At 43.9% G+C, this 21902-nt stretch overlaps 1 protein-coding gene across 1 annotated transcript; it reads right to left on the bottom strand.

The window, feature by feature from the left end:
• Positions 1-10041: 10041 nt before the first annotated feature.
• EDN1 (endothelin 1) lies at positions 10042-17613 on the bottom strand. Its single transcript, XM_081918345.1, has 5 exons — positions 17201-17613; positions 15272-15434; positions 13474-13620; positions 12708-12821; positions 10042-11549 (listed from the first exon to the last, which is right to left on the bottom strand). Exons 1-5 carry the CDS (start codon positions 17250-17252, stop codon positions 11408-11410), a joined length of 618 nt encoding a protein of 205 aa, XP_081774471.1. The 5' UTR covers positions 17253-17613; the 3' UTR covers positions 10042-11407.
• Positions 17614-21902: the final 4289 nt, after the last annotated feature.

The raw sequence follows: 21902 nt of genomic DNA on the forward strand, positions 1-21902 counted from the left end.
GGATTATGGGAGTTGTAGTAACGTACTGATCACAAAAGTCCTATCGACTACATCTCTTTGAAGGGAGTTCCATAAGGCAAGAACACAAAGCTGTTTTTTACTAGAGTTTTTTTTTGCACATTAGATGGGGCTTTGGCACACACTGTGAAAGGAACAGGGAACCTGGTCTCTTATAGGGAACTACCAGTCTGATTAAAGATGGGTGCTCCATGTGTTTTGCCTTGCACAATCCTTTTTCATAACAACCAATGTATAATCTCTGAAACCCAGCAGTGAAATATTTGCTCACGAAATGTGAGAATGCCAGAGACAGCCTGTGTTTACGAGCACCTTTCACCAAGTTCGTGGAATTTTAACCCGTTCAAAGCCCGGCAGAATTACAACAGAGGGGATTCTTGATGTTGCTAAACAAACATCTGTTTCTTCACAGTTGCCCCCATGTTTAACTCATGTCATTTCACTTTCAAGAAACTATTCCTGGCATGCTGGGGAATGCGGTTAAGTCACCTCTGGCTAACCAAGTTGTCCAGCCAGTTGCAAGAGCCAATCACTCGTGTGTGTGTGTGTGTGTGTGTGTGTGTGTGTTTTCATAATTTAAAACAACATAGGGTTCCTATATTTTTTTTACAGGTGCAAAAAGAAGAAAATTTGGCAGGTACAGCTTTGCATGCAAGTGTGAGAAAAGCTGTACTTACTGAAGCTTCCTGTTCCTGACAACTATTAAATGCACAGTCTATGCATTTGGAAATCTTTGCATCTCCACATATCCACTGTGTTCTAGTTCTGTTTTTTTCCAAAATCATAACACATGATCAATATCCCCTGTTCCTGCACCTGTTTAAAGGGGAAAATCATTTTCTGCAGTGCATCTGACCACCGCTTGCTTCTATGTATAGTGACAGAGCAACTTTAAAATGCCAACAAGTCTCTTCCCGGTAGCTGCTGTTTAGTGTCCATATACAAAGCACAGTGGAGAAGAGTGTGATGGCCCCAACCATCTTACATCAGCATGAGGACAATTGTACCAAAGCTTAATAAAAGAAACACACAAGCCTTTTGCCTGCACAGCAAACACCCTATTTATTAGCAGTAGCAGAGCAGCACTTGCAACACTGGTGTCATTGCAGCTTACCTGGCTGTTGGTGGGCCAGGGAAGGAGCGAGACTGGAGCTGTGCAGATGCACCAGGTGAGCCAATGCTGATGCATCTGAGCTGCCCTGACTTCACCACCTCCAGGTAAGCTGTCACAATGTTAGAATCATCAGCATCGGGAGGGCTACCTAACCCCACCACATTGGCTACTACCACCACTACTACTACTACTACTACTACTACTACTGCTACTACTACTATTTATTAATCAATTGGTGCTCAGCCCTAACTACAGGAATACAAATAAAATGTTGCTCCCCTTACAGCATGGCTCAGTGAAATGGTTTCAAGATTCTGAGCAAGCTATGATCTCAAACCAAGATCCCGGCTTGTTAAAAAGCTGAGAACTGCAGTTTTCCAGTTTGGATTAAAGGAGAGAAAGGCTACATATGTAGACAAAAGCTAAAAAGTATAGCTCAGCTTATTAAGGAAATAACGGCCTGAAGGCAGTAAATGATGCTAGGCATCTGCAATATGGGGATAACAATATTCTCCCTACCTTACTGGGTTGTTGTGAAAATTACTGAGGTATTATACCTCAGTAATTTGAATACCTCAGCACTTTGAACATTTCAATACAAAGCACTTTTATCGCTGCCTGCTCATTCTCAGAATATTCAATTTGATAGACACTGAAATGTTACTTGCTGTTAGCAGAGAGGCAAATCTGTCAGGGAATATCTCCAGAGGGCATTCTCAAGATTTTCGCAGCTGGTGTTACTGTTGTTGCTGTGCACTGCACTGCTTTGTAGAGCCTCAGGTAAGTAAGTTCAGGGCAGAGGAGGGAGCTTAATCTGCCAAAGTGTGAGCACTCTGGCCTTCAGAGCTACCCTTAGATATTTTGTTTACCTTAGATATTTTTGGTGACAATTCTTCCCTACCTCCAGCCCACAGTTTCTTATGGCCTAGTCGCAACTTATTTTTGCCCCTTCCATTCCATACAACATGAAACCTAAATACTTAATTTAGCATTAATCTTGTCGCTACCAATAGATTGAAAAGGTTTTGGATTTCTGAAATAAGTTCAGCATTTCTTCTTGAGCGTAGCATTGATTATGGCTTCCTGAAATCTACCAATCAATTCAAACTTTTGGGTAGCCACAACCTCTTAACTTTATTATTCCCATCCCCTAATACTGCACAAAAGACCTGTAGTAACAGAGAAAGGTTTTGTGCTAAGAGAACAAACAATACTGCTTATAATTAAACAGGTACTGAGCAATTTAACTGCAAAAAAATTCTCCAATGATGCAGGCCAAATTTATAAATATGGGCAACGGACACGAAAACTATCCTTGACTGGCTTGTCTTTCTTTTTGGGACTAGCTCAGATTCCTGTGTGTATAAAAAGAATGTGATTTAACCATTAGCTCCTGTCTGAAAGCAGTGCAGTATATGTGTGCTTACATGCATGTGTTTGCGCGCGCACACACACAGAGGTGTGGAAGATATATAGATGTAATGCAAGGCTAACAAAGCTGCAATGGACTATTGTAATGCTGAAGCGAAGCCTTCTGCCACAAAACAGTACTGCTGAAAAATACAGCCGTGCACAAAATACAACCCAGCATTGTATTGGTATCATTTGGCATTTGATAATGTGAGATGGCTTAGAGATGTTACCCGTGCTTATTGACCTGGGACCAGATGTCTTAGATGTCTAAGATTCACCGAGTAAAATTAGGTTTACTCCCACGTAAGTGGCAGCCTAAATTGTGTTACCCTTACATTTCTTTTCTCAAAGATTGGTTAGACCTTTTGATCCTGACCCATGGATGAAAACTGAATGGACTTAGAATATGAGAAGGATGATTTAGAGCAGACACCTTGGGGAAAACTTCTGCTTAATAATATGAAAGCCTGTAATTGAATTAGGTTGTTATGGAAGTTCTGAATATTTCTGCCTTGCGAGTTTCTAGATGATGTTGGATTTTTAAGGTGTATTTTGCTGTCCTACAGAACAGCAAATTGGATAAAATGCTCTATTAAGTTTGCAGACGCCTGCCTTAGCACACCAACCTCGTAGCACAAATGGGGTGGTGCAATAGCAGTGATGCACAATCTCCAAATGTGGTACCACCAATAGAAAACTGATTTGTTCATTGTATATTAGTCCTTGTATTTCTTCAGGAAATATGGGTAATCATGCTGGTCTTGGATTGGGATTTACTAGCCACTCAACAATTGCTAAAAATTACTGAAAAGGCCTAACTTTAAAGGTGTTCACAATAGGACAACTTCATGACATGCAATAGAACCACCATTGCAAATTGCAACCCATCCAGCAAGCCTCTAGCTATGTGCCCCCAATTTAACCAGGGTGCAATACCACAAATGAATCACCTTTAATAGTGTTTCCCACTACCTAGCTGAAAGGACGAATTTTAGTTAGAGAAAACATGTTTTTCATTTAGACTGAGCCACCTTCTTCATAGCTTCAGATTACAAGAAATGTAGCTGGGAAACTCAAACTGCCAATTAACTAAACTATCTGCCAATAACTAAAAAGAAAAAAATACATACTCTTCCTCTGCAGAATCTTTGGCTAGTGCTAATCCCCAATTTTTCCTTTTCCACTAGTTCCAAAACATTTTGTCTGTAATCGTCTGCTAGCCTTACATTCTAGACAGCGTTTGGCATAGTCAGTGACACACTGACTATTATGCAAAGTAAGTGGGTCAAAAATATTTTACTTCTATGATGTGGCACGTGGGAGTTGAATGCATTCGTTTTGAGAGTCATCCCCACCACCATTCCAATACGTTGTTGTTTTTCTAATTCAGCTTGCCAAGTAAGCATTTCAATGCCATTAATATAATCAAAATGTAGTTGATTGCCCTTAAATTTATCTTTAATTGTTTCCTCCAGTGTACGGCTTTGAAGGATTTTTGCAGTAGGTGTTGTAAGAACTGGTAGCCTGTGTAAGAAACCATTCACAAAAAGTTATGTAATCAGTTCTGCACATGGCAGTACTCTACTGTGAAGCTACAAATGATACAGATCTTCAAATGATGAATGAACTTGATTGAACCATCCGATACATTCTGCATATATCCATTTCCATTGTTTTTATTCACCACGGATACTTTTTGTGCGTTATAATTTCATTGGCATAATTTTGGCCACAACTTTATTGATTACAGATAGTGAGTGGTTTGTTTAGTTGGTTCCCAACTAGCTGCACCTGACTTCAGCAGGGCAGCACTGATGACTGGGCCCCACCATATCGTCAGTACAGGTAAACATCGTAAGGAAGCAATGGGCCAGGATCAGACTCAAGCTCACCCCAAATGATCCCAGGGACTCTTGCGTGGCCCTACCCCCCGAAAGGGGTCGACAAAAGCATGGTGAATCCCTGGATTCCTTTAACGGAAACCTTTGTGCATTGGAGGGAACAGGTCTCCAATCCACCCCCCCCAGACCACCTTGAACCAATGCCTAACTGCCAAACCTTACAAAGTTGTGACGATTTGCTACGCGGCAGGCAAAACCCAAGTGGGAGCAGCCAATCAGCCAAATGGGAAAATTCCTACCGGGCCCCTGTCCCAAGAACAGATGACCCACAATGGCATAGCAAGGTCATAGCAAGACCCTAAATATAGGGAGGGTGGGTGGGTGATCCGGAGCACGAAGCAAAAAGAGGAAGCTCTACGCAACGTGCAGCGGTATATAAAGGTCCCTCTGTTAATACACAAAATTCCCCATTGGCCAGATCTGCCCAGCAACCAAGGGACCACCAATCCGGTTGTCGTGGCTATCCATTCACTCCCACCCACCCACACAGTGAGGTCAGTCCTGATTATCTCACTGCAACACGTGAGGAGGACTCGATTTTCTATAACCTCCATGATGTTTTCAACCATGAGATCCATTGTAGGAAGTATATCAGATTATCCTAACTCACTTATGAAGATGGTGATGTTTATTTTGCTGCAGGACCAAGTTAAAAAGATGTTTTCTTCTACAGTGATTAATTTAGGTATTAATAGCTTTTTAAAAAGCAACATTTTCAACATATAAACACCACCACTTAAGCTGCAACACACTTGGAGGGAAGTCCCACTGAATTCAGTAGGGTTTACTTCTGAGTAGACTTCTATAGAATTGCACTGTTGAAGTATTATGTAAGTCAACTTTGAGAAATCTGTATTTTGGGGAAGGCGTCCAAGGTGACTCAAAACTTTCCACAGCTATATGACATTTGCTTGCACTATTGCTTGCTACTGGGTAAGTTCAAGGTGTTGCTATTAGTATATAAAGTCCTTAACAGCTTGGCACCAGTTTACTTGAGGGATTACCTTACCCAGTAAGTGTCCACTTGGCTGCTTTGATCTGTGGTTGAATAGTCACTGTTACAGGTGCTGCATGATATTAATTAGCACGGCAGCATGCCAGCATCAAGCAGGTGCCTTCACTGTGCCCTTTTCAGTGTTTGCTAAAAACATTTTTCTTCAGGCAAGCTTATTTGGATATGTAGAAGCTGAAAGTGATCTTAATCTGTTTGTAGCTCACTCTTGATTTTAATTATAATAATTTGAATTGCTTTTTAACAAACTGTTTTTTTTTCAGCAATCTTAATGTTTCTTGTAATTATTTTGCAAACCCCCTTAGAGGTTCTATGTGCAATCATGTGATAGATCAGCTTTGTTAAGCAAATAAATATACAGCTGGGAGTAAAAAGTGAAATATTTTAGCCCTATGCAAGGGATGCTCCTGCATCCTTTAAAACAGATTGTCCTCGAGTCAGTTATGTTGTCTTCATTACAGTTTAATGTGGTTGTAGAGGGTAGGGGGGACAAAAGGGGCAAAGTATAGGGGGTGAAGCTTTATCCTATGCTACATTTCTGTACCAGAAAGAACAGAATATTTAAAACCAATTCTCCCTCCCTGCCTCAGCAGCTGAAACATATTTTCTCTGGAGTCGGTCCTCTTGGTTTTGATGGACTTAATTTTCAAGTAGGCATAGGGTTATTTGAATAGCTATATTAAGATTTAATTTGTATGAGAAAAGTGCCTTTCCTCCAACAGTTTTATAAATGAAACAGGACTGATTCTACCATGAAGAGAACACCTCTTAGGTAGCAAATCGGCAATTATTTAGTTTTACTTGTTTTTACCCAAGGGTGTGCTGCTTTAATTTTCCATCTCAAGCATCAAATCCCCTGAGCTAGCTTTGAATGAACACCACACATAGAGTTAGTAATTTCCAGAACTGTTGGCCAATTAAATAATTTTAGCTGATTAATCATTGGGACTAACTTAATTCAAATCACTTTATTACATTCAGATGTGTTTCCATATTACCAAAATCCAAAATAAGTGGAGGAGGATGGGGTTTAGATCCTGGAGGAAGTGTGTGTAATAAACAAGAGGTACTACGCATTGTTGGGACGCGGGTGGCGCTGTGGGTTAAACCACAGAGCCTATGACTTGCTGATCAGAAGGTCGGTGGTTCAAATCCCCGTGATAGGGTGAGCTCCTGTTGCTTGGTCCCTGCTCCTGCCAACCTAGCAGTTCGAAAGCACGTCAAAGTGCAAGTAGATAAATAGGTACCGCTCCGGCAGGAAGGTAAACGGCATTTTCGTGCGCTGCTCTGGTTCACCAGAAGTGGCTTAGTCATGCTGGCCACATGACCTGGAAGCTGTACGCCTGCTCCCTTGGCCAATAAAGTGAGATGAGCACCACAACCCCAGAATTGGCCACGACTGGACCTAATAGTCAGGGGTCCCTTTACCCTTACCTTACCACGGATTGTTACCTGCCTTTAATGATTTCTTTCTTCATTTCCTAAATAGAACAGCAACCCACAGCCTAATTCCAGACACAAATGTATCCCAACAGCTCAGCAGTTTCTCCAATGAGCCAACTTGTTTTGGAGGGGCGACTGTATGACAAGAGCTGCTAGAGTGAGCAGTTTACGGTGCAGCAGATCTCTGAATGAGCCAAGAGATTCCTGGCTAAACCCTGATGCTGGTTTAGCTGAATATACACCTATATAACTTGCTTATCCTATCTCGGCCAGACCTGGCTAATTCAAGGCTGGCGTAAATCCCCCCAAAGGGGTGAGATGTAACCAGGAATGGAGCATTTAAGATGGATATGCAGTCATGTGACCTGCAAAAAAATGGTAGTGTGAGTTAAACTATTTTAAAGACTTGATTTCCCTCTGACAGGGTTGGGCCTCCCCAACCAGCCTTGCTCCTGAATGGGATTTGGGTCTAACATAACTTTATGCCAGCTTAATTTTCACCATCTTACTTTACACCAGTTTCTTATGCATAATTGTTCCCTTAGGTGATTAATCCTCAATTTAAACTGTTTGCGGCCTTAGAATTTACCAAAATAAAAAGATAATTGTAACATAGCAACAAGTTTTTCTTCACACAAAAATGTATGCACAACTCGTCTAAAGTGTTTTTTGAAAAATTCCATTGATGGAGCTAGCCATTAGACACAGCCATATATGGCGTTAATATTGGTTTTTCCAGGAACATGACTCAAGATTTTCTTTTTGGATGGGAAAATGCCAGTTGACCTATCTTTGTTTTTGTTATATAAGCTTTTATCAACCTCATTCTGTGCACGTTTGAAGGAATGGCTACATTAAGCAAAAAACAAAACAAAAAACCAGCTATAAAAAGAAACAGCAGATTAACAAGAAAACTATTAATAGTGTCATGACACTGATGATGTCAACCTAGGGGCCAATGTGATTAGAATACACCCATCTCCCCTCACAGAAACAAGAAAAATAAAGATTGTCGAGGATGCACTTTTTCACCATAGTAGTAAACACTTGAGTGCACTATCAATGGCATTTTCTTTATGACTTGGAGGGAAGATTTTGCTGGACTGAGCCAACTGCAATTTAGGAACATCCAGTGCTTTTTTTAAAAAAAAGTTTAGGGGTACAGTGGTACCTCGGGTTAAGTACTTAATTTGTTCTGGAGATCTGTTCTTAACCTGAAACTGTTCTTATCCTGAAGCACCACTTCAGCTAATGGGGCCTCCTGCTGCCACCGCGCCACCGCGATGCGATTTCTGTTCTCATCCTGAAGCAAAGTTCATAACCTGAGGTAATATTTCTGGATTAGCGGAGTCTGTAACCTGAAGCTCATGTAACCTGAAGCATATGTAACCCGAGGTACCACTGTACTCTCATTTTCCTACTCATGTTGAAATACCGCCCCTCAATGAGGCCAAACTTAGATTCACAAAATGTTTAGGGGTGTGCGTCCCCCTGCGTTCCCCCAGAAAAGCAAAGCACTGGGAACATCACAAGAGAATGACATGGGTCATGCCGCATCATAATTTGGATTACTCCAACTTTGCCTGGATAAATGAAGCCTAAATCCTGTCAAACCAGTGTAAAACAGCACCAATAATTTCGCGAGCTAGACACAGCCTCACCTAAACGCATCTCAAATCTCACCTGAAGTGCAAGAGTTGCGTTTGGATTGCTGGTAATGTCGGGGTAACGGAAGAAAGGAATGAAGAGCAGGGAGCAAACTCTGTCAGGTGCAGCTTCTCCCTTCACCACAGCGCTGTGGTGAGGAAAGCTTCTCCTGCTGAAATGGCCCATGAGACAGTAGAGAGAAAGTTGTCAAAGTCTGGGCCTCCTTTCCTTCCTCAGCAGCTCCTCAGTCCCCTGCTAGGCTGCTCACTTGCTTCACCTCATGGAGCATCAACTTCCTGCCTAGGCCTTCCTCTTCTGCCTTTATGCCCTGAAGCCTTTCCCAGACTGCAGGTGTAACGGTGGGAAAGGCCACACCTGTTTGAATTCTGACCTTCAAGGAGAAAAAGGAGGGAAAGCAAGAATGCAGAAAAAGAGAGGGGGAGAACTTGGGGAAGGGTCGTAGCTCAGCGACAGAGCATCTGTTTTGCATGTGGAAGGTTCCGGGTTCAAGTTCCAGCATCTCTGTGTAAGACTGGGAATTCCCCCTCAGGAATTCTGCTGCCAGTCAGAGTAGGCAACGCTGACCTAGAAGGGCCAATGGTTAGACTCAGCGTCAGCCAACTTCCTCTGTGCAGCTCCCTGTCACTGGTGACGCAAATGGGTGGGGAGGCAGGCAGTTGTGCGCTGCAGCCCAGCAGATTGTTATTTTTATTTATTTATTTGAGAAAATGTATATTCTGCTTACTTGAAAGTAGAGACGCCTTAAGCAGTTTACAAAGGACAAACTCAAATGTTTGTTTAAAATATAATACTGATAAAAGCGAATGTTTTAAATATATATAAAACCAGCCATTTTAAAAGCTGATTTTAACGGTAATTGAAGGCACAGGTTAATCAAAGGCTGGGCTGCAACTCTCCGACAGACAGGGAAATTGGGAGTTCAATAACATCTTTGCATTATTGTTCTGGTATAGTTGGAAATACACTAGCCTGGAAAGTAGGACTGAGCAAGAGAACCCAGTAACATTGATTCTGCTGATAATTTGTATTACAGACTGATGTTAAGTACAGACAAAAGGTAGTATTAACCATAATTTCTATGGGTTTAGAGGAGTGGGAGACCTTTAGCTCTCCAGATGTTGTTAGACTACAACTCCCATCATCCCTGACCATTGGCCAAGCTAGCTGGACCTGAGGTTCCAGCCCTAGTTTAGAAAAAAAGAGAAGTGACCTGAAAATAACTCAGCACTTCTGTTTTGTGAAAAGTTTGCCTGTTTTTCTACACAAACTGCTGTTAAAGGCATAAGAGCATCCCACACTATCCGCCCCCACCCTGGTCATTGCCAAGCCTCCTAATTCTTGACACAGAGCAAAGGTTTTGTTATTAAGAGAAGTGGGATATACAATATACAAAATACTGTGTCCCTCAACTCCTGGAATGAATCTTGTAGCGTCTATAATGAAGCTAAATCACCACCATGAAGAAAGTCCAATGCAATAGTTAAAAATATTTATTTCTTATTTCTTATATGTTTACCTTAACAGACATAAGGCATTTTCCCTAATTTCATACAGAAATACATAAGACATGCATAGACCAATATGGCCTGTTTCAATGAATATTCAACATGGTAAATATAATGTCAGTTTCATGAATATAAATACAATATATAGATTAAAAAATATGCCACATCATACAAAATTACAATCCAGACCTTATTCAGCGAATTGTCTTATAGATAAACCCACTGCTATGAACATCCACTGCTTTTTCATCTTATTTTTAAGCCACCTGCTGCCATACAGACTTTCATTTCAAGAGATCTCGCCAATGCAGCATCTACCTCTTATTAGGATATTAGTTATCTGCATCTCCACATTACACTAAATGCTGTCAGATCTCCTCTTGCATTGAGTGTTCATGCAGTTTATTGTGTTAAGCTAAACTTCATTTCTGCCAAGCTCGTGCACATCAACCCCAAGCTTGCTTATCTGAGGCTGCAATCTTGTACACACTTACCAGGGAGCAAGTCCCATTGAGCTCAATAGGAGTTGCTTCCATGTTAAGACATAGGATTGCACCGCAAAAGCAGAAAGGCAGTGAGATCTACTTCCCAGGAATCTGTGCCGTCTTTAGGATGGGGCCTGTTAGCTTCTTTCCTTTGTCAGCACAGAGTGTAGAAGACCATTTTTATCCGCAGCCTTGAAAGTTCAGAAGGAACAAAATGGCGAGCTACTGGCATTTATGAATGATTAAAAAATAAGAGGTTGTAACAGATGCTTGAAGGTCACACAAAAAAGTTATAACAATACTTTGGCAAGAGTGCAACATAAGAGCATTTGAGGTAGAGTTGTTATATATGATGTGTGTCCTGATCAAAGTAGCACAGTCATTTTCCATTTTAATTTAAGTCAAAACGATGCAAGTCTTCTCTTTCAGATCTTGACCTCTTCATTTCTGATCTGCTTGATCCCAAAAGAGCTTGCATTATATGTTAAGAGAAGCCTGCCAAACCAAATAAGATCACTGCTTCAATTTTACCCTCTCTTAAGAAATGGGGCCCAGATTTGCCCTTTCTTCATCTGACAGCCCACCGAAAAAGAAAACCAGTTGAAGGGATGCTTTCTGACCCAACCCATTCAATGGAATTCCAAGAAGATGGCAGTATTTAACTGCTTTGTCATCTGTCCAAAGGGAAGATTTATTTGGGCCCTCCTCTACTTTCAGAGAGTTAATATTTAGAACAACACTCCTTGATCTTTTCCTGGAGTGGAATGTTAAGAAGTCAAAACAGAGCTTCAGCAATGCTTTGTCAGTAATTCGTGATGACTCGAGGATTAGGGTTGGTGATCTTTCCACTAAGACGTCGTCTTCAGGCTTTCCCAAATATTTTGCTTTTGATATGTTCGGTTATGCTTCATCTGCTTTGGTTCGTGCAGCCTGCTCTTCAGTTTGGCAATATTAAAAGACGCTTTGATACTATTACCGATGGTATCCAACCTGCAGAAACAAGAAACCATTAAATAAACTGAGAGACCATACATTCTGATCTTCCTATTCACATGTAACCCAGATTGTATAGATGCTTGTACATAGCAATTCTGCTACCTTTTCCTTCCCACCTTTTGAGATGTTAAACGAAACACACATCCACATACTCCTATACCAGGGTTTCCCAAACTTGGATCTCCAGCTGTTTTTGGACTACAACTCCCATCATCCTTAGCTAGCAGGACTAGTGGTCAGGGATGGTGGGAAATGTAGTCCAAAAGCAGCTGGAGACCCATTTGGGAAAAACCTGTCCTATACTAATTCAAGTTGATTCAATAGAACCCTAAAGGTCTACCATGTTGTATGGCAGGGAGCAAAGGGATGGTAGAAGTCTCACTTGCTAAATCCCTGTGTCAGTCTGCTGTTAAAAGCAGCAGCAGTTTCAAAAAGGAAGAATGACAACTAACCCACATTGCACCTCAGTTTTTATTATGAGAATCTGCCTCCATGTACATTAAATGGTGTATATGCAGTATATTTTGGTGTCCATATGTGGAACTCTTTTTGCCGTCATCCACAGTCAGGATTTAATTTATTGTGAGGACTGCATAGGCATGATTTCTCCCCTGAAGAGACTTAGCACTTTGAAGTGCCAAACCCATTTTGGAAGCAGGATATTTACATAAATTTATTAAATGGGATTACTTTCTGCAAGATAATGCTCAACATTAATCACAAAAGTAAGAGATCAATATGCTTCAGGTAAAGTTAAAAGGGAGGGGGAACACCATTTAGGGTCACTGCCAGTCTTGTCTGTGAGAAAACTTATTTCAGGCACCATATTTGGTGCTTAATTAGATGCTTGCATATGAGCAAAGTACATCTGCCAAGTCAGCCTAAAGGCAATTCAACTGAATGCAAATCTATCCGATCCAAGGTCCTGTTCCTAACACTTCCTGGTTTCCATGAAGCAGTCTGTTCCATACAATGAAGAAACTGTGAAGGTAACAGTTGGGGAAATGTTGTGGTGCAAAGATTCTATCCCAGCTACCAAAAGGCTTCACTTTCCCCATATTTTTAAAGAACTAAACACAGCTTATACCCTCTTGCACAGACATCTCTTTCACTCAACCCTTTCCCCCACAGGGTATCAAATAACAAACTCACCTTCTCATTTTCTTGCTGTTAGCCAGTTGCCTGAACGCACATTTCAATCCAAGCCCTTTGCAACCTCTATCTTTATGAAGATTTCTCCAGCCTTTCTCTGTGGTGGACTGAGTCCTGTTTATATTTTTAAAAGGAAAGAGCGAAAGAGGTGCAGCTATGAGGATATTTGCATGATTTACATATCATGAACAATTACATTTCTTTGTTTACCCTAGCTTTTCTCCATACTTGTCAACACTCCAATTTTAACTAGACAATAACCTAACATGTATGCTGGACTAAGAGACCAAACATCACTAATGAGTTTCCATGGCTGAATGGAGATTTGAATCTTACAGTATGTGAGTCCAACACTCTATATACCACTCTGGTTCTTGAGCTACACTTAAGCTTTTTTTTAAAAAATGTGGCCTTTTACATACACACAGGTTTACTCATGTATAGTATATTTATCCTAGTACAGTAATACTTCCGTGAATGTCCGCTTCGTCTAGCATCCATTCTGGCGAATGTCCGCAGCAAACCCAGAAGTACTGGAACGGGTTACTTCTGGGTTTGCCACTCGTGCATGCGCAGAAGTGCTAAATCATGCTTCGTGCGCATGCGCAGACGCGGCACTTTACCCTGTGTCCTTTTTGGCTAGCGTCCGGAGCTCCAGAAAGGATCCCAGTCACAAAACAATGTACGACTGTATCTAATAAACTGGAACCTAGCACTCAATTCATTATAGCACAGGTGAAAGAGGACAGAACAAACCAAAACGTACCAGTGTTCCTTTCCAGTCTCGCAGAAGCTTGTGCACTTCTTGTCTTTTAGGTTAGCACACTGGCATCTTCCATGTCTTCCAAGAGGTAAATCTCCCAGTGACCGCCTTGATCGGGAAGGACTCCCAAGCCCATATGGCACAATTCGCCTATCGAAGGGAGGAGAGAGAGAGAAGAGGGAGACAACTGTTTAATTTCACTCACAGAAATAAAAGTTAGGAGCGTTGATTTAAAAGGACTCTGGCCACACCAAAGGTTGAAACTCACGTTTGCTAATGACTCCTATCACACAATTGCATAGGCTGGTGGAAAAAGCAACACCAGTTTGCATTTTAGCAAATGTTAGCTGCCACAACTGAAACTTGAGGGAACCCATATTTAGGCTTTACAAATTTCATTTTCAGGAGCACAATAGTGTGTGACCAAGACAAATTGATGTTTGCAAACGCTGGCATCAAATATGTACACTTGTCAAGGAGTTGTCCCTACTTGAAGACAAAACCCAAGTTTGCTTCTGCACACTGTGTGAAACGTGTTAAAATTCAGAATTCAGTGTGCTGTGCGAGATGTGTTAAAATTCAAGATTCATTATGCATTATCAGCATGCAATGAGCTCTCTCCCAATTCAAAATACAAATAAGTTGCACCATTCATGTCTATTTAGCAATGAAGCCCTCCTTCCAATTATTACACTATTAAGGCAACTAATTAAAATGCTATTGGTGATGTTAGTGCCAGATGGTGGTTTTTAAAGATACATTTCAGCGCACTTATTAATGGTGCTTTTAATTATACAACACAATTCTTTGGACAAGAGCATTCCTGGCCTTTCTTTGCTAATCTCTAATGGTGATTAACCATGGTCCTTCCACACATTATGCTGAGCCAGCAAGGAGCCACAGAAAGAATTTTTGACTAGATTCTGTCTTAGCGGAATGTGCTCAAGATATTCCTCCCCCTCCCTTCTTGGCTACAATCCAGTAACAAATTTCAGTCTAACGCTGCAAATTATTTTGTTTCTGGGCGAATCAACTCTTTTACCCTACCCCAATGCACACACAATCCCGAAACAGAACAATTTAACTGGCTTTAACTTTTAGCCATTAAGCAGCCTAGTACAAATTCTTTTCAGAAGAATTTAAAATTTGTTTAGGACCAGAATAGCATGAAAAGCTGGAGTTAGTAAGCATGTTTATTCATAAGCAAACCTTGTTTCATATAATGAGCCACTACTCTCTTGGAAGTAAAATGCAACCCTCAGCATTCTTCATGTTACTTCAAGTCTTCTTCTTCTGTCATTAAGAAGCGTCCTAGAATATCCTAGGATGCACCTATAAAGCTACTTAAATCCCACTGATTTCAGGGATCACAGTCGCAACCATTAGGGCTGCAATCCTACACACCTACTTGAGAGTAAGCCCTTTTGGACTATGTGAGAGTTACATCTAAATCCACTAAAGGTACTATTAGTGAAGTGATACTTTCAGAAAGCAATGCCTTGATTTGTACTTTTGTTGCACCAACATGAAATGCTTTGGTGCTTAATTGCTTTAAAAAAATTATGATTTTTTTTTTCCCCAGCTGGCGCTATGCAAAGTCTAAGATACACTTAGCCTTCTGCTTTGTACCAGACTGGTGCTGTTATTATGGCCCATAGAGAGCACCAGACAGATGAGCTGAGGAGGTTACTTTAAAGGAGGAATTAGCAGGCTAATTATGCCACAACCGCAACCTCGCCGCGATAATAATAATAATAAAACTGCATTAATGGCTTAGTTCCAAGGAGGAGGCAGTACTCACTCGGGAGTGTTGATCCAGATGATGTCCAGGTGGCAGAAATAGACACACTCCTTATCCATCAGGGAAGAGCAGGAGCACCGCTTGGACCTGCGCAGCGGCCAGGGGGCGCTCGAAGGCTGCCTTTGGGCGCTCTCGGAGGCGCCGAGCTCCGCGTCTGCAGCATCTGCAGGAGAGAGAAAGAGCAGCGCTTGAGCGGCGCTTGTGCGAAGGGGAAAGAAGCCACGAGACAGGCAGGCGCTCCTATCGGAGCTTGGCCGGGAGGGAAGGCGCGCTATTCGGAAAGGAGACGGGAGCAGCTGCCATGCCTGCAGGGCAGCGCAAGGTTTAACAGGGACACGCGGCGATCGTCGTTACCGGGCAACTTTCTCCACGTGGCTGACAATAAAGACGCAGCTTTTTTTGACTGACGTTCTTGATCCGAGCCAGCAGAGGAAGGCGAAATCTAAGGGGGACGGAGCGCAAGGGCTTTTAAACCGGAGCGCTTCTGTTTTATGGCGCCATGCAAGCAGCTGATGAGTCTTAAATCCATTTCACACGTTGTTGGAGGAACCGCAGAGCCGGAGCGGTAGTTGCCTTGGGGATGCCCTCCGAGGGGGGCCTTAGACTCTCCACTCCACTCCACCTCGCTTTCCCTCACCTCCTGATGCTGCGTGACATAGGAACCAACTCCTAGGGGCCGAGGTCCCTTCGCCTCCCCAATAAAGTATTTGAGGGGGTCGCTAGCGCCCGCCCCAGTTGATGGGCATTGCCATTCAATTGTGCGTATGGCTTCTTGTGGAGGATCCTGCGGGACAATGCTTACCTGCCCCCCCCCCCCAATATTTTATTCAAGTTGGCACCTCTGGAAAAATCGTAGCCTAGCCTACTGGGAAGCAACCCTTGTATTCAGTGGGGGCTTATTCCCCAGTCTAGGGAGGGTAGCTCGACTCCTCGAATTCATAAAATCGCAACAAGTTCCATTAAATAGGCGAATCGAGAGTCCCTGCGCTTATTCTGAAGATGCTCACTAAGAGGGAAAATGCGATCCTGAGCATCTTTCGAATAATGTTTGTGCAGGGTAGGTATAGGTATGCTGCGGAGGCTAAAACGGAGCCAGAATCAGATCAGGTAAGGCAATTTGCGATTTCTAGGCAATGGACGGGCTAGTTGTACCTTTTTATTATTATTAGGGTTTACTTCCGAGTAGGCATGGGTAGGGGCAGGCCGCTTGTAATTCTCACCGGCAGCGGGTGCCCCCCAGATGCTCCGCATGTGGAGTTTGTGGGTGTCTTTAGCGTGCCAAAGTCTGTTCAAAGGAATGGGTTTTTAGGAGCGCTTAGCTCTGCAAAGGAGTGCGGTAAAACCAGGATGCCCTTAGTCCGAAATCCCATCCAGGTTACCTCCCCGGGCTCAACGTGTCAATGCAGAATTATTCGTAGAGATTAAACGAGGTCGAGAAAATCAGCTCGAAGGGATGAGACGGGGCATATAAAAGAAAAAAAAACCCTTTAAATAATCGAACTTTCGCAACCACAAAACCAGTAGCGGCAGAATACTCGTTTACTCTGTGTGCGGTGCACATGCCACCAAACATTTATCCGCCATAAGATCGCGCTAACTCTCGGAGGAATCTGGTTAAAACCAGCCACTCCGGGTTAACGTCCTTGTGGATCGCAGCCGAGGCGCTCCTTAACACCTTGGCAGCAAGCGAAGCGAAGAAGCCAGCGCTCAGGTAAAAGATTGGAGAGAGTTTCAGGCCAGTGACCTCAGAAGCCTTATCACTCTTCCTCGGCTGGACGCAGTCTACCAGCAAAAGTACACTCTTGACCTAGGCACGCTTGCAGTGGGAACTTGGAAAAACGGGAGTGGAGGGGGTAGGAGTAGCATGCATTATCCCCCCCCGGGGGGGGTGAAAACAAGAAAGAAAGCGCAGCGGATTCCTCAGCTTACCTGTGTGGCTGATCACAAAGAGCAAGGGAAGGATCAGTCGCGTGTAATCCATTCCGACGACTCTTCTGGTAAACCCAAGGCAAGCGAATGGAACTCTCCCTTTAAACTCCGTTTGCTCCCGCAGCAGGTTGCAGGTAGTGGCCGAGCGACTGTGCTTGCTCGCCAAGGATCCAAGGAAGACGAAAGGACTCCGCAATCCGCTAGGCAGCAGTGAGGCTGGGTCTCCGTGTTGCAGCGAGGCTCCCTGCGAGCTTCTGCCCGCGCTGGCTCTGGGCGGCTCCTTTTATACCGCTCCCCTACAGAGCGGAGTAAACAGCGCTCCTACTTTATTTTATCCCGAGACAATGTTATTGTGTCATTAGTCACCGAGAGGCAACGTGCAGAGCGAGATAAGGGCAGGCTCGGGAGGAAATCGCTGCGAGCTTCTGAGGCAGACGCCGTCTGGCAAGGCAGGGGCAGGGTTGCACAGGAAAATAAATACCCGGAGCAGACCTTTCGGAAAGACCGAAATCCCGCGGGCCAAGGGCGCCTCCAGAGCGCGGCCGCCAGGGGGCGCACCGCCGCGGCCTCTGCTGCGCCTGGGGGGCTTTGGCCCGCTGCCCGTGATTAGAAACGGCAGTGGGATTGCTTTCGGTCAGGTTTTAAAAGGCGGGAGGCGGCCACGGGAAATTGCCCCCCAATATATGCAAAAGAAAGCGATGGTTTACTACCTTCAATTCTGTGCCTAAGTTAGCATTTATTCAGCGGGGGGAGGGGTTTCACTGCGGGGTCCCTCAAGATATTTCTGGACTCCCATCACCCATGACCATTGGCCATGCTGGCTGGGAGACCAGCAACACCTGGAAAGCCCACCCTTACCCCCCTGCGTTCATTAAAGGGACCCCTGACCATTAGGTCCAGTTGTGGCTGACTCTGGGGTTGTGGCGCTCATCTTGCTTTATTGGCCGAGGGAGCTGGCGTATTGTTTTCGGGTCATGTGGCTGGCCAGCATCACAAAGCCGCTTCTGGCGAACCAGAACAGCGCACGGAAATGCTGTTTACCTTCCCGCTGGAGCGGTACCTATTTATCTACTTACCTATTTATCTACTCTAGAGAGCCAGTGTGGTGTAGTGGTTAAGAGCGGTAGTCATGTAATCTGGGGAACCGGGTTCGCGTCTCCGCTCCTCCACATGCAGCTGCTGGGTGACCTTGGGCCAGTCACACTTCTGTGAAGTCTCTCAGCCCCACTCACCTCACAGAGTGTTTGTTGTGGGGGAGGAAGGGAAAGGAGATTGTTAGCCGCTTTGAGACTCCTGAAGGGGAGTGAAAGGCGGGATATCAAATCCAAACTCTTCTTACTTGCACTTTGACGTGCTTTTGAACTGCTAGGTTGGGAGGAGCAGGGACCGAGCAACGGGAGCTCACCCCGTCGCAGGGATTTGAACCGCCGACCTTCTGATCAGCAAGTCCTAGGCTCTGTGGTTTAACCCACAGCGCTACCCGCATTAACATTCGCAGCTTGCACAGCAGCCTTGAAACGGGAGGAGGGACCTGTGGCCAGTCCTGCTGCTATCATGACCAGTGGTCAGAGATTATGGGAGTTGGGCTCATTCAACCTCTGGCAAGCCACAGGTTCCCTGCATTTTTAGCTCATTTCAAGGCTCCAGGTCCACTCATTGCATGCGTGCCTGGGAGTATACAGTTGGATAGTGAAATAAGAACTTTTCATGAATAAAAAAAAATAATCTTCCCAGATCAGACAAAAGCTCCATCCAGTCTGGCGCCCTGTTTTCGTCAGTCGCCAAGCAGCTACCCTTGGAAACTCGGCAGAAGGATACAGAGAGGGAGCTATCTTGTCTTGGCTCCAGCATGTAGCAATCCGAGCGACACGGCCTCTGAGTACAGACGGCAATAGTTCCATTTTTAGCTAGCATGGCGAGGGGTGGGGTCTAATCCCTGTGGATTTGTCTAATCGCCTTTTAGCAACCAGCTACACCAGCTACCACCACTGCAGTTTGTGGTCATGAACTCGTAGAACCACAGAATTGTAGAGTTGGGAGGGACCGTGAGGGTCATCTAGTCCAACCCCCGGCAATGCAGGAATCTTGTGTTCAACGCGGGACTCGAACCCACAACCCTGAGATTAAGAGCCACCGGAGCTATCCCAGATCCATAAACTAACTATGCCTGGTTTGTGTGGCGTACTTCCTTTTGCTCATTCTACAAGCAATTTCTTTGTAAAGAAGGAATGAGATGGAGGCAGCATCTGCCCCGCTTTCGATGTGCATTCGAGACCAGAGTGTATTAAATCCAAGGCCTTTATAACAGGTGTGGTTCACCTGTGGCTCTTCAGGTGTTACTGGACTCCAGCTCCCGGCAGTCCCAGCCAGTGCTTTCAACAACCATGGGAGGTGTTGGGAGGATGGGGGGGGGAAGGTTCCCCCAGTTCTGGTATATTGCAATGGGAGAGTTTTTTTTTTATTAATGGCAAATCGGCTAAAACGTTACTAAAAATGGAACTGTACTTAAGAACATCAGGAATGTCCTGCTGGATCAGAGCAAAGGACCATTTAGCCCAGCATCCCATTTCTCACAGATGCTTGTGCGAAGCCGAGGGCTAAAGCATTCTCCCCACTTGTGAGTCACAGCAAATCAGAGGCATTCAGAAGTAGTGCATGGCCAACATTGCTATTAGCCACTGGTAGCCTTTGTTCCATGATTTTTAAAAAAATATTTCAAAAATTGGCAACACTACTGCATGAAACAAGAGTACTTCTAACCTTAATCTGTTTTCTGTGTGATAAGCATGTTTGAACTTGCCAAGTCTGTTGCTTAATGATGTGCCATATTTTTTTATGGTGTTTGGGGCTGCTTCCAAGATTTCTTATTTCAGGAAATGCATCTACAATCCAAGTGAATCATCAATGCATTTCTTTTCTTTTGGAATGCATTGGGCTTGCTGGAGGAAAGACTGTGCATTGGCAAAGGTATTTTTATTGCACAGCAGTGTATGAATATTAGACAAGGAAGGAGAAAAGGCATTTGTGGGTTTTTTATTATTATTTTGAAAAGGGTTACATTTGGATGATTATAAATATTTTGTTTTGAAACTACCAATGGGTGATGTTGGGGCAATTTGCTAGGGGCTCCAATAGCAGCAATAGAGCCCACTGCCCTAAGACCAAACCTTGAAAGAGGCAGTTAGTCGTTTCCACCAGTTACTACACTATCTACCTCTCTGTATGGCTCTAATTAAATGGCTGCAAGTTCTCTCTGGTTTATCACTGTGGTATTATTCCTCCTCCACTGTCATCCCAGCTTCACCTTTATATTATTATGTGATGTAATCAGGGCCTTTTGCAGCTGAAACTCACCAGAACTCAGCTCCATCGCCTCTCAGATGGGCGCATTGCCATTCTAAGAGGAGAAGTTTGTAGTGACCGCAGTCACTTCTTTTTCTAGAAAAATCGCACTGGATGTTCTGCATGTTACATATTATACAAACTATGGTGGAGAGAAGGCTTAAACTGCTGCTCCACACTCACTGTGCCCTCCTACCTTTAATTACATAAAAAGACCCACAAAATGCTTGAGAAGGTCACAACTAGCACTTAACTGTATAATCCAGTTTCTTACCCTCCTGCCACCTCAGTGCGCTCTGTGTGTGTGCATCCTGTAAGTTACAAGTTCTTGTGAAGCTGGGTTTTTTAAAGTATTGTTTTGATTTGCAAAGTTCTCTACTTCAGCATACATAAGGAACCCTCAAAATTTGTAGGGGCCACTACCTTCTTTTCCAATGACCGTTTTGCCTCCATAGCAATAGGGCAGGGATGGGGAAGCTCTGACCTGCAAAACTAGTCCAGTCCTCTTCATGAGCCTTGCACATCTCCCCCAAGTCATGCTTCCACCACCTGACTGGGAAGAAAGGGGAGCAACTTTAATCTTTGTCGCAGACTGGTTGAGAAAGTTTCGCCCAGGGATGGAAAACCTGTGGCAGCTTCAGGTGTGGTCAGACTCCAGTTCCCATCAGTCCCATCTAGTATGGTTAATGGTCAGGGGCGGGTGGGATGGGATATGTAGTCCTGCAGCTTCTGGAGGCTCACAGGTTCCCCACCAGAAGCCTCCTTCACTTCTAGCTCCTCTCCCAAAAGGCCATGGACAACCACCTGCCCCGCAGGAAGAATCCTTCTGACTTATTACATGTTGCTGTGGCTGTGTAGGTGTGCGTGGTGCGTGTTTTAACAAGCTCGGAAGGATTTGTATTCTGAAATACAGGATATAAATAACTGGGGGTAATAAAATGAATTGAATGCCTTGATTGTGGACTGCCCACAATGTTTGGCCACTGGGGGAAATGGGGATAAAGTGGTACCTCAGGTTAAGTACTTAATTTGTTCCAGAGGTCCGTTCTTAACCTGAAACTGTTCTTAACCTGAAGCACCACTTTAGCTAATGGGGCCTCCTGCTGCTGCTGCGCCGCCGGAGCACAATTTCTGTTCTCATCCTGAAGCAAAGTTCTTAACCTGAGGTACTATTTCTGGGTTAGCGGAGTCTGTAACCTGAAGCATATGTAACCCAAGGTACGACTGTACTGGCCTAAAGCGCCCTTTGCTCTGATTCAATGGGGCTCTTCTTTTGATCTTAGCAACTTGAACATAGTGCAATGAGAATAGTCTGGCCTGCTAATTCATGCAGAATCATAGCTGCTGTTAAAGACAGCAG

This window comes from Podarcis melisellensis, assembly GCF_964234715.1.
Source record: "Podarcis melisellensis genome assembly, chromosome: 7".
Classification (NCBI taxonomy): domain Eukaryota; kingdom Metazoa; phylum Chordata; class Lepidosauria; order Squamata; family Lacertidae; genus Podarcis; species Podarcis melisellensis.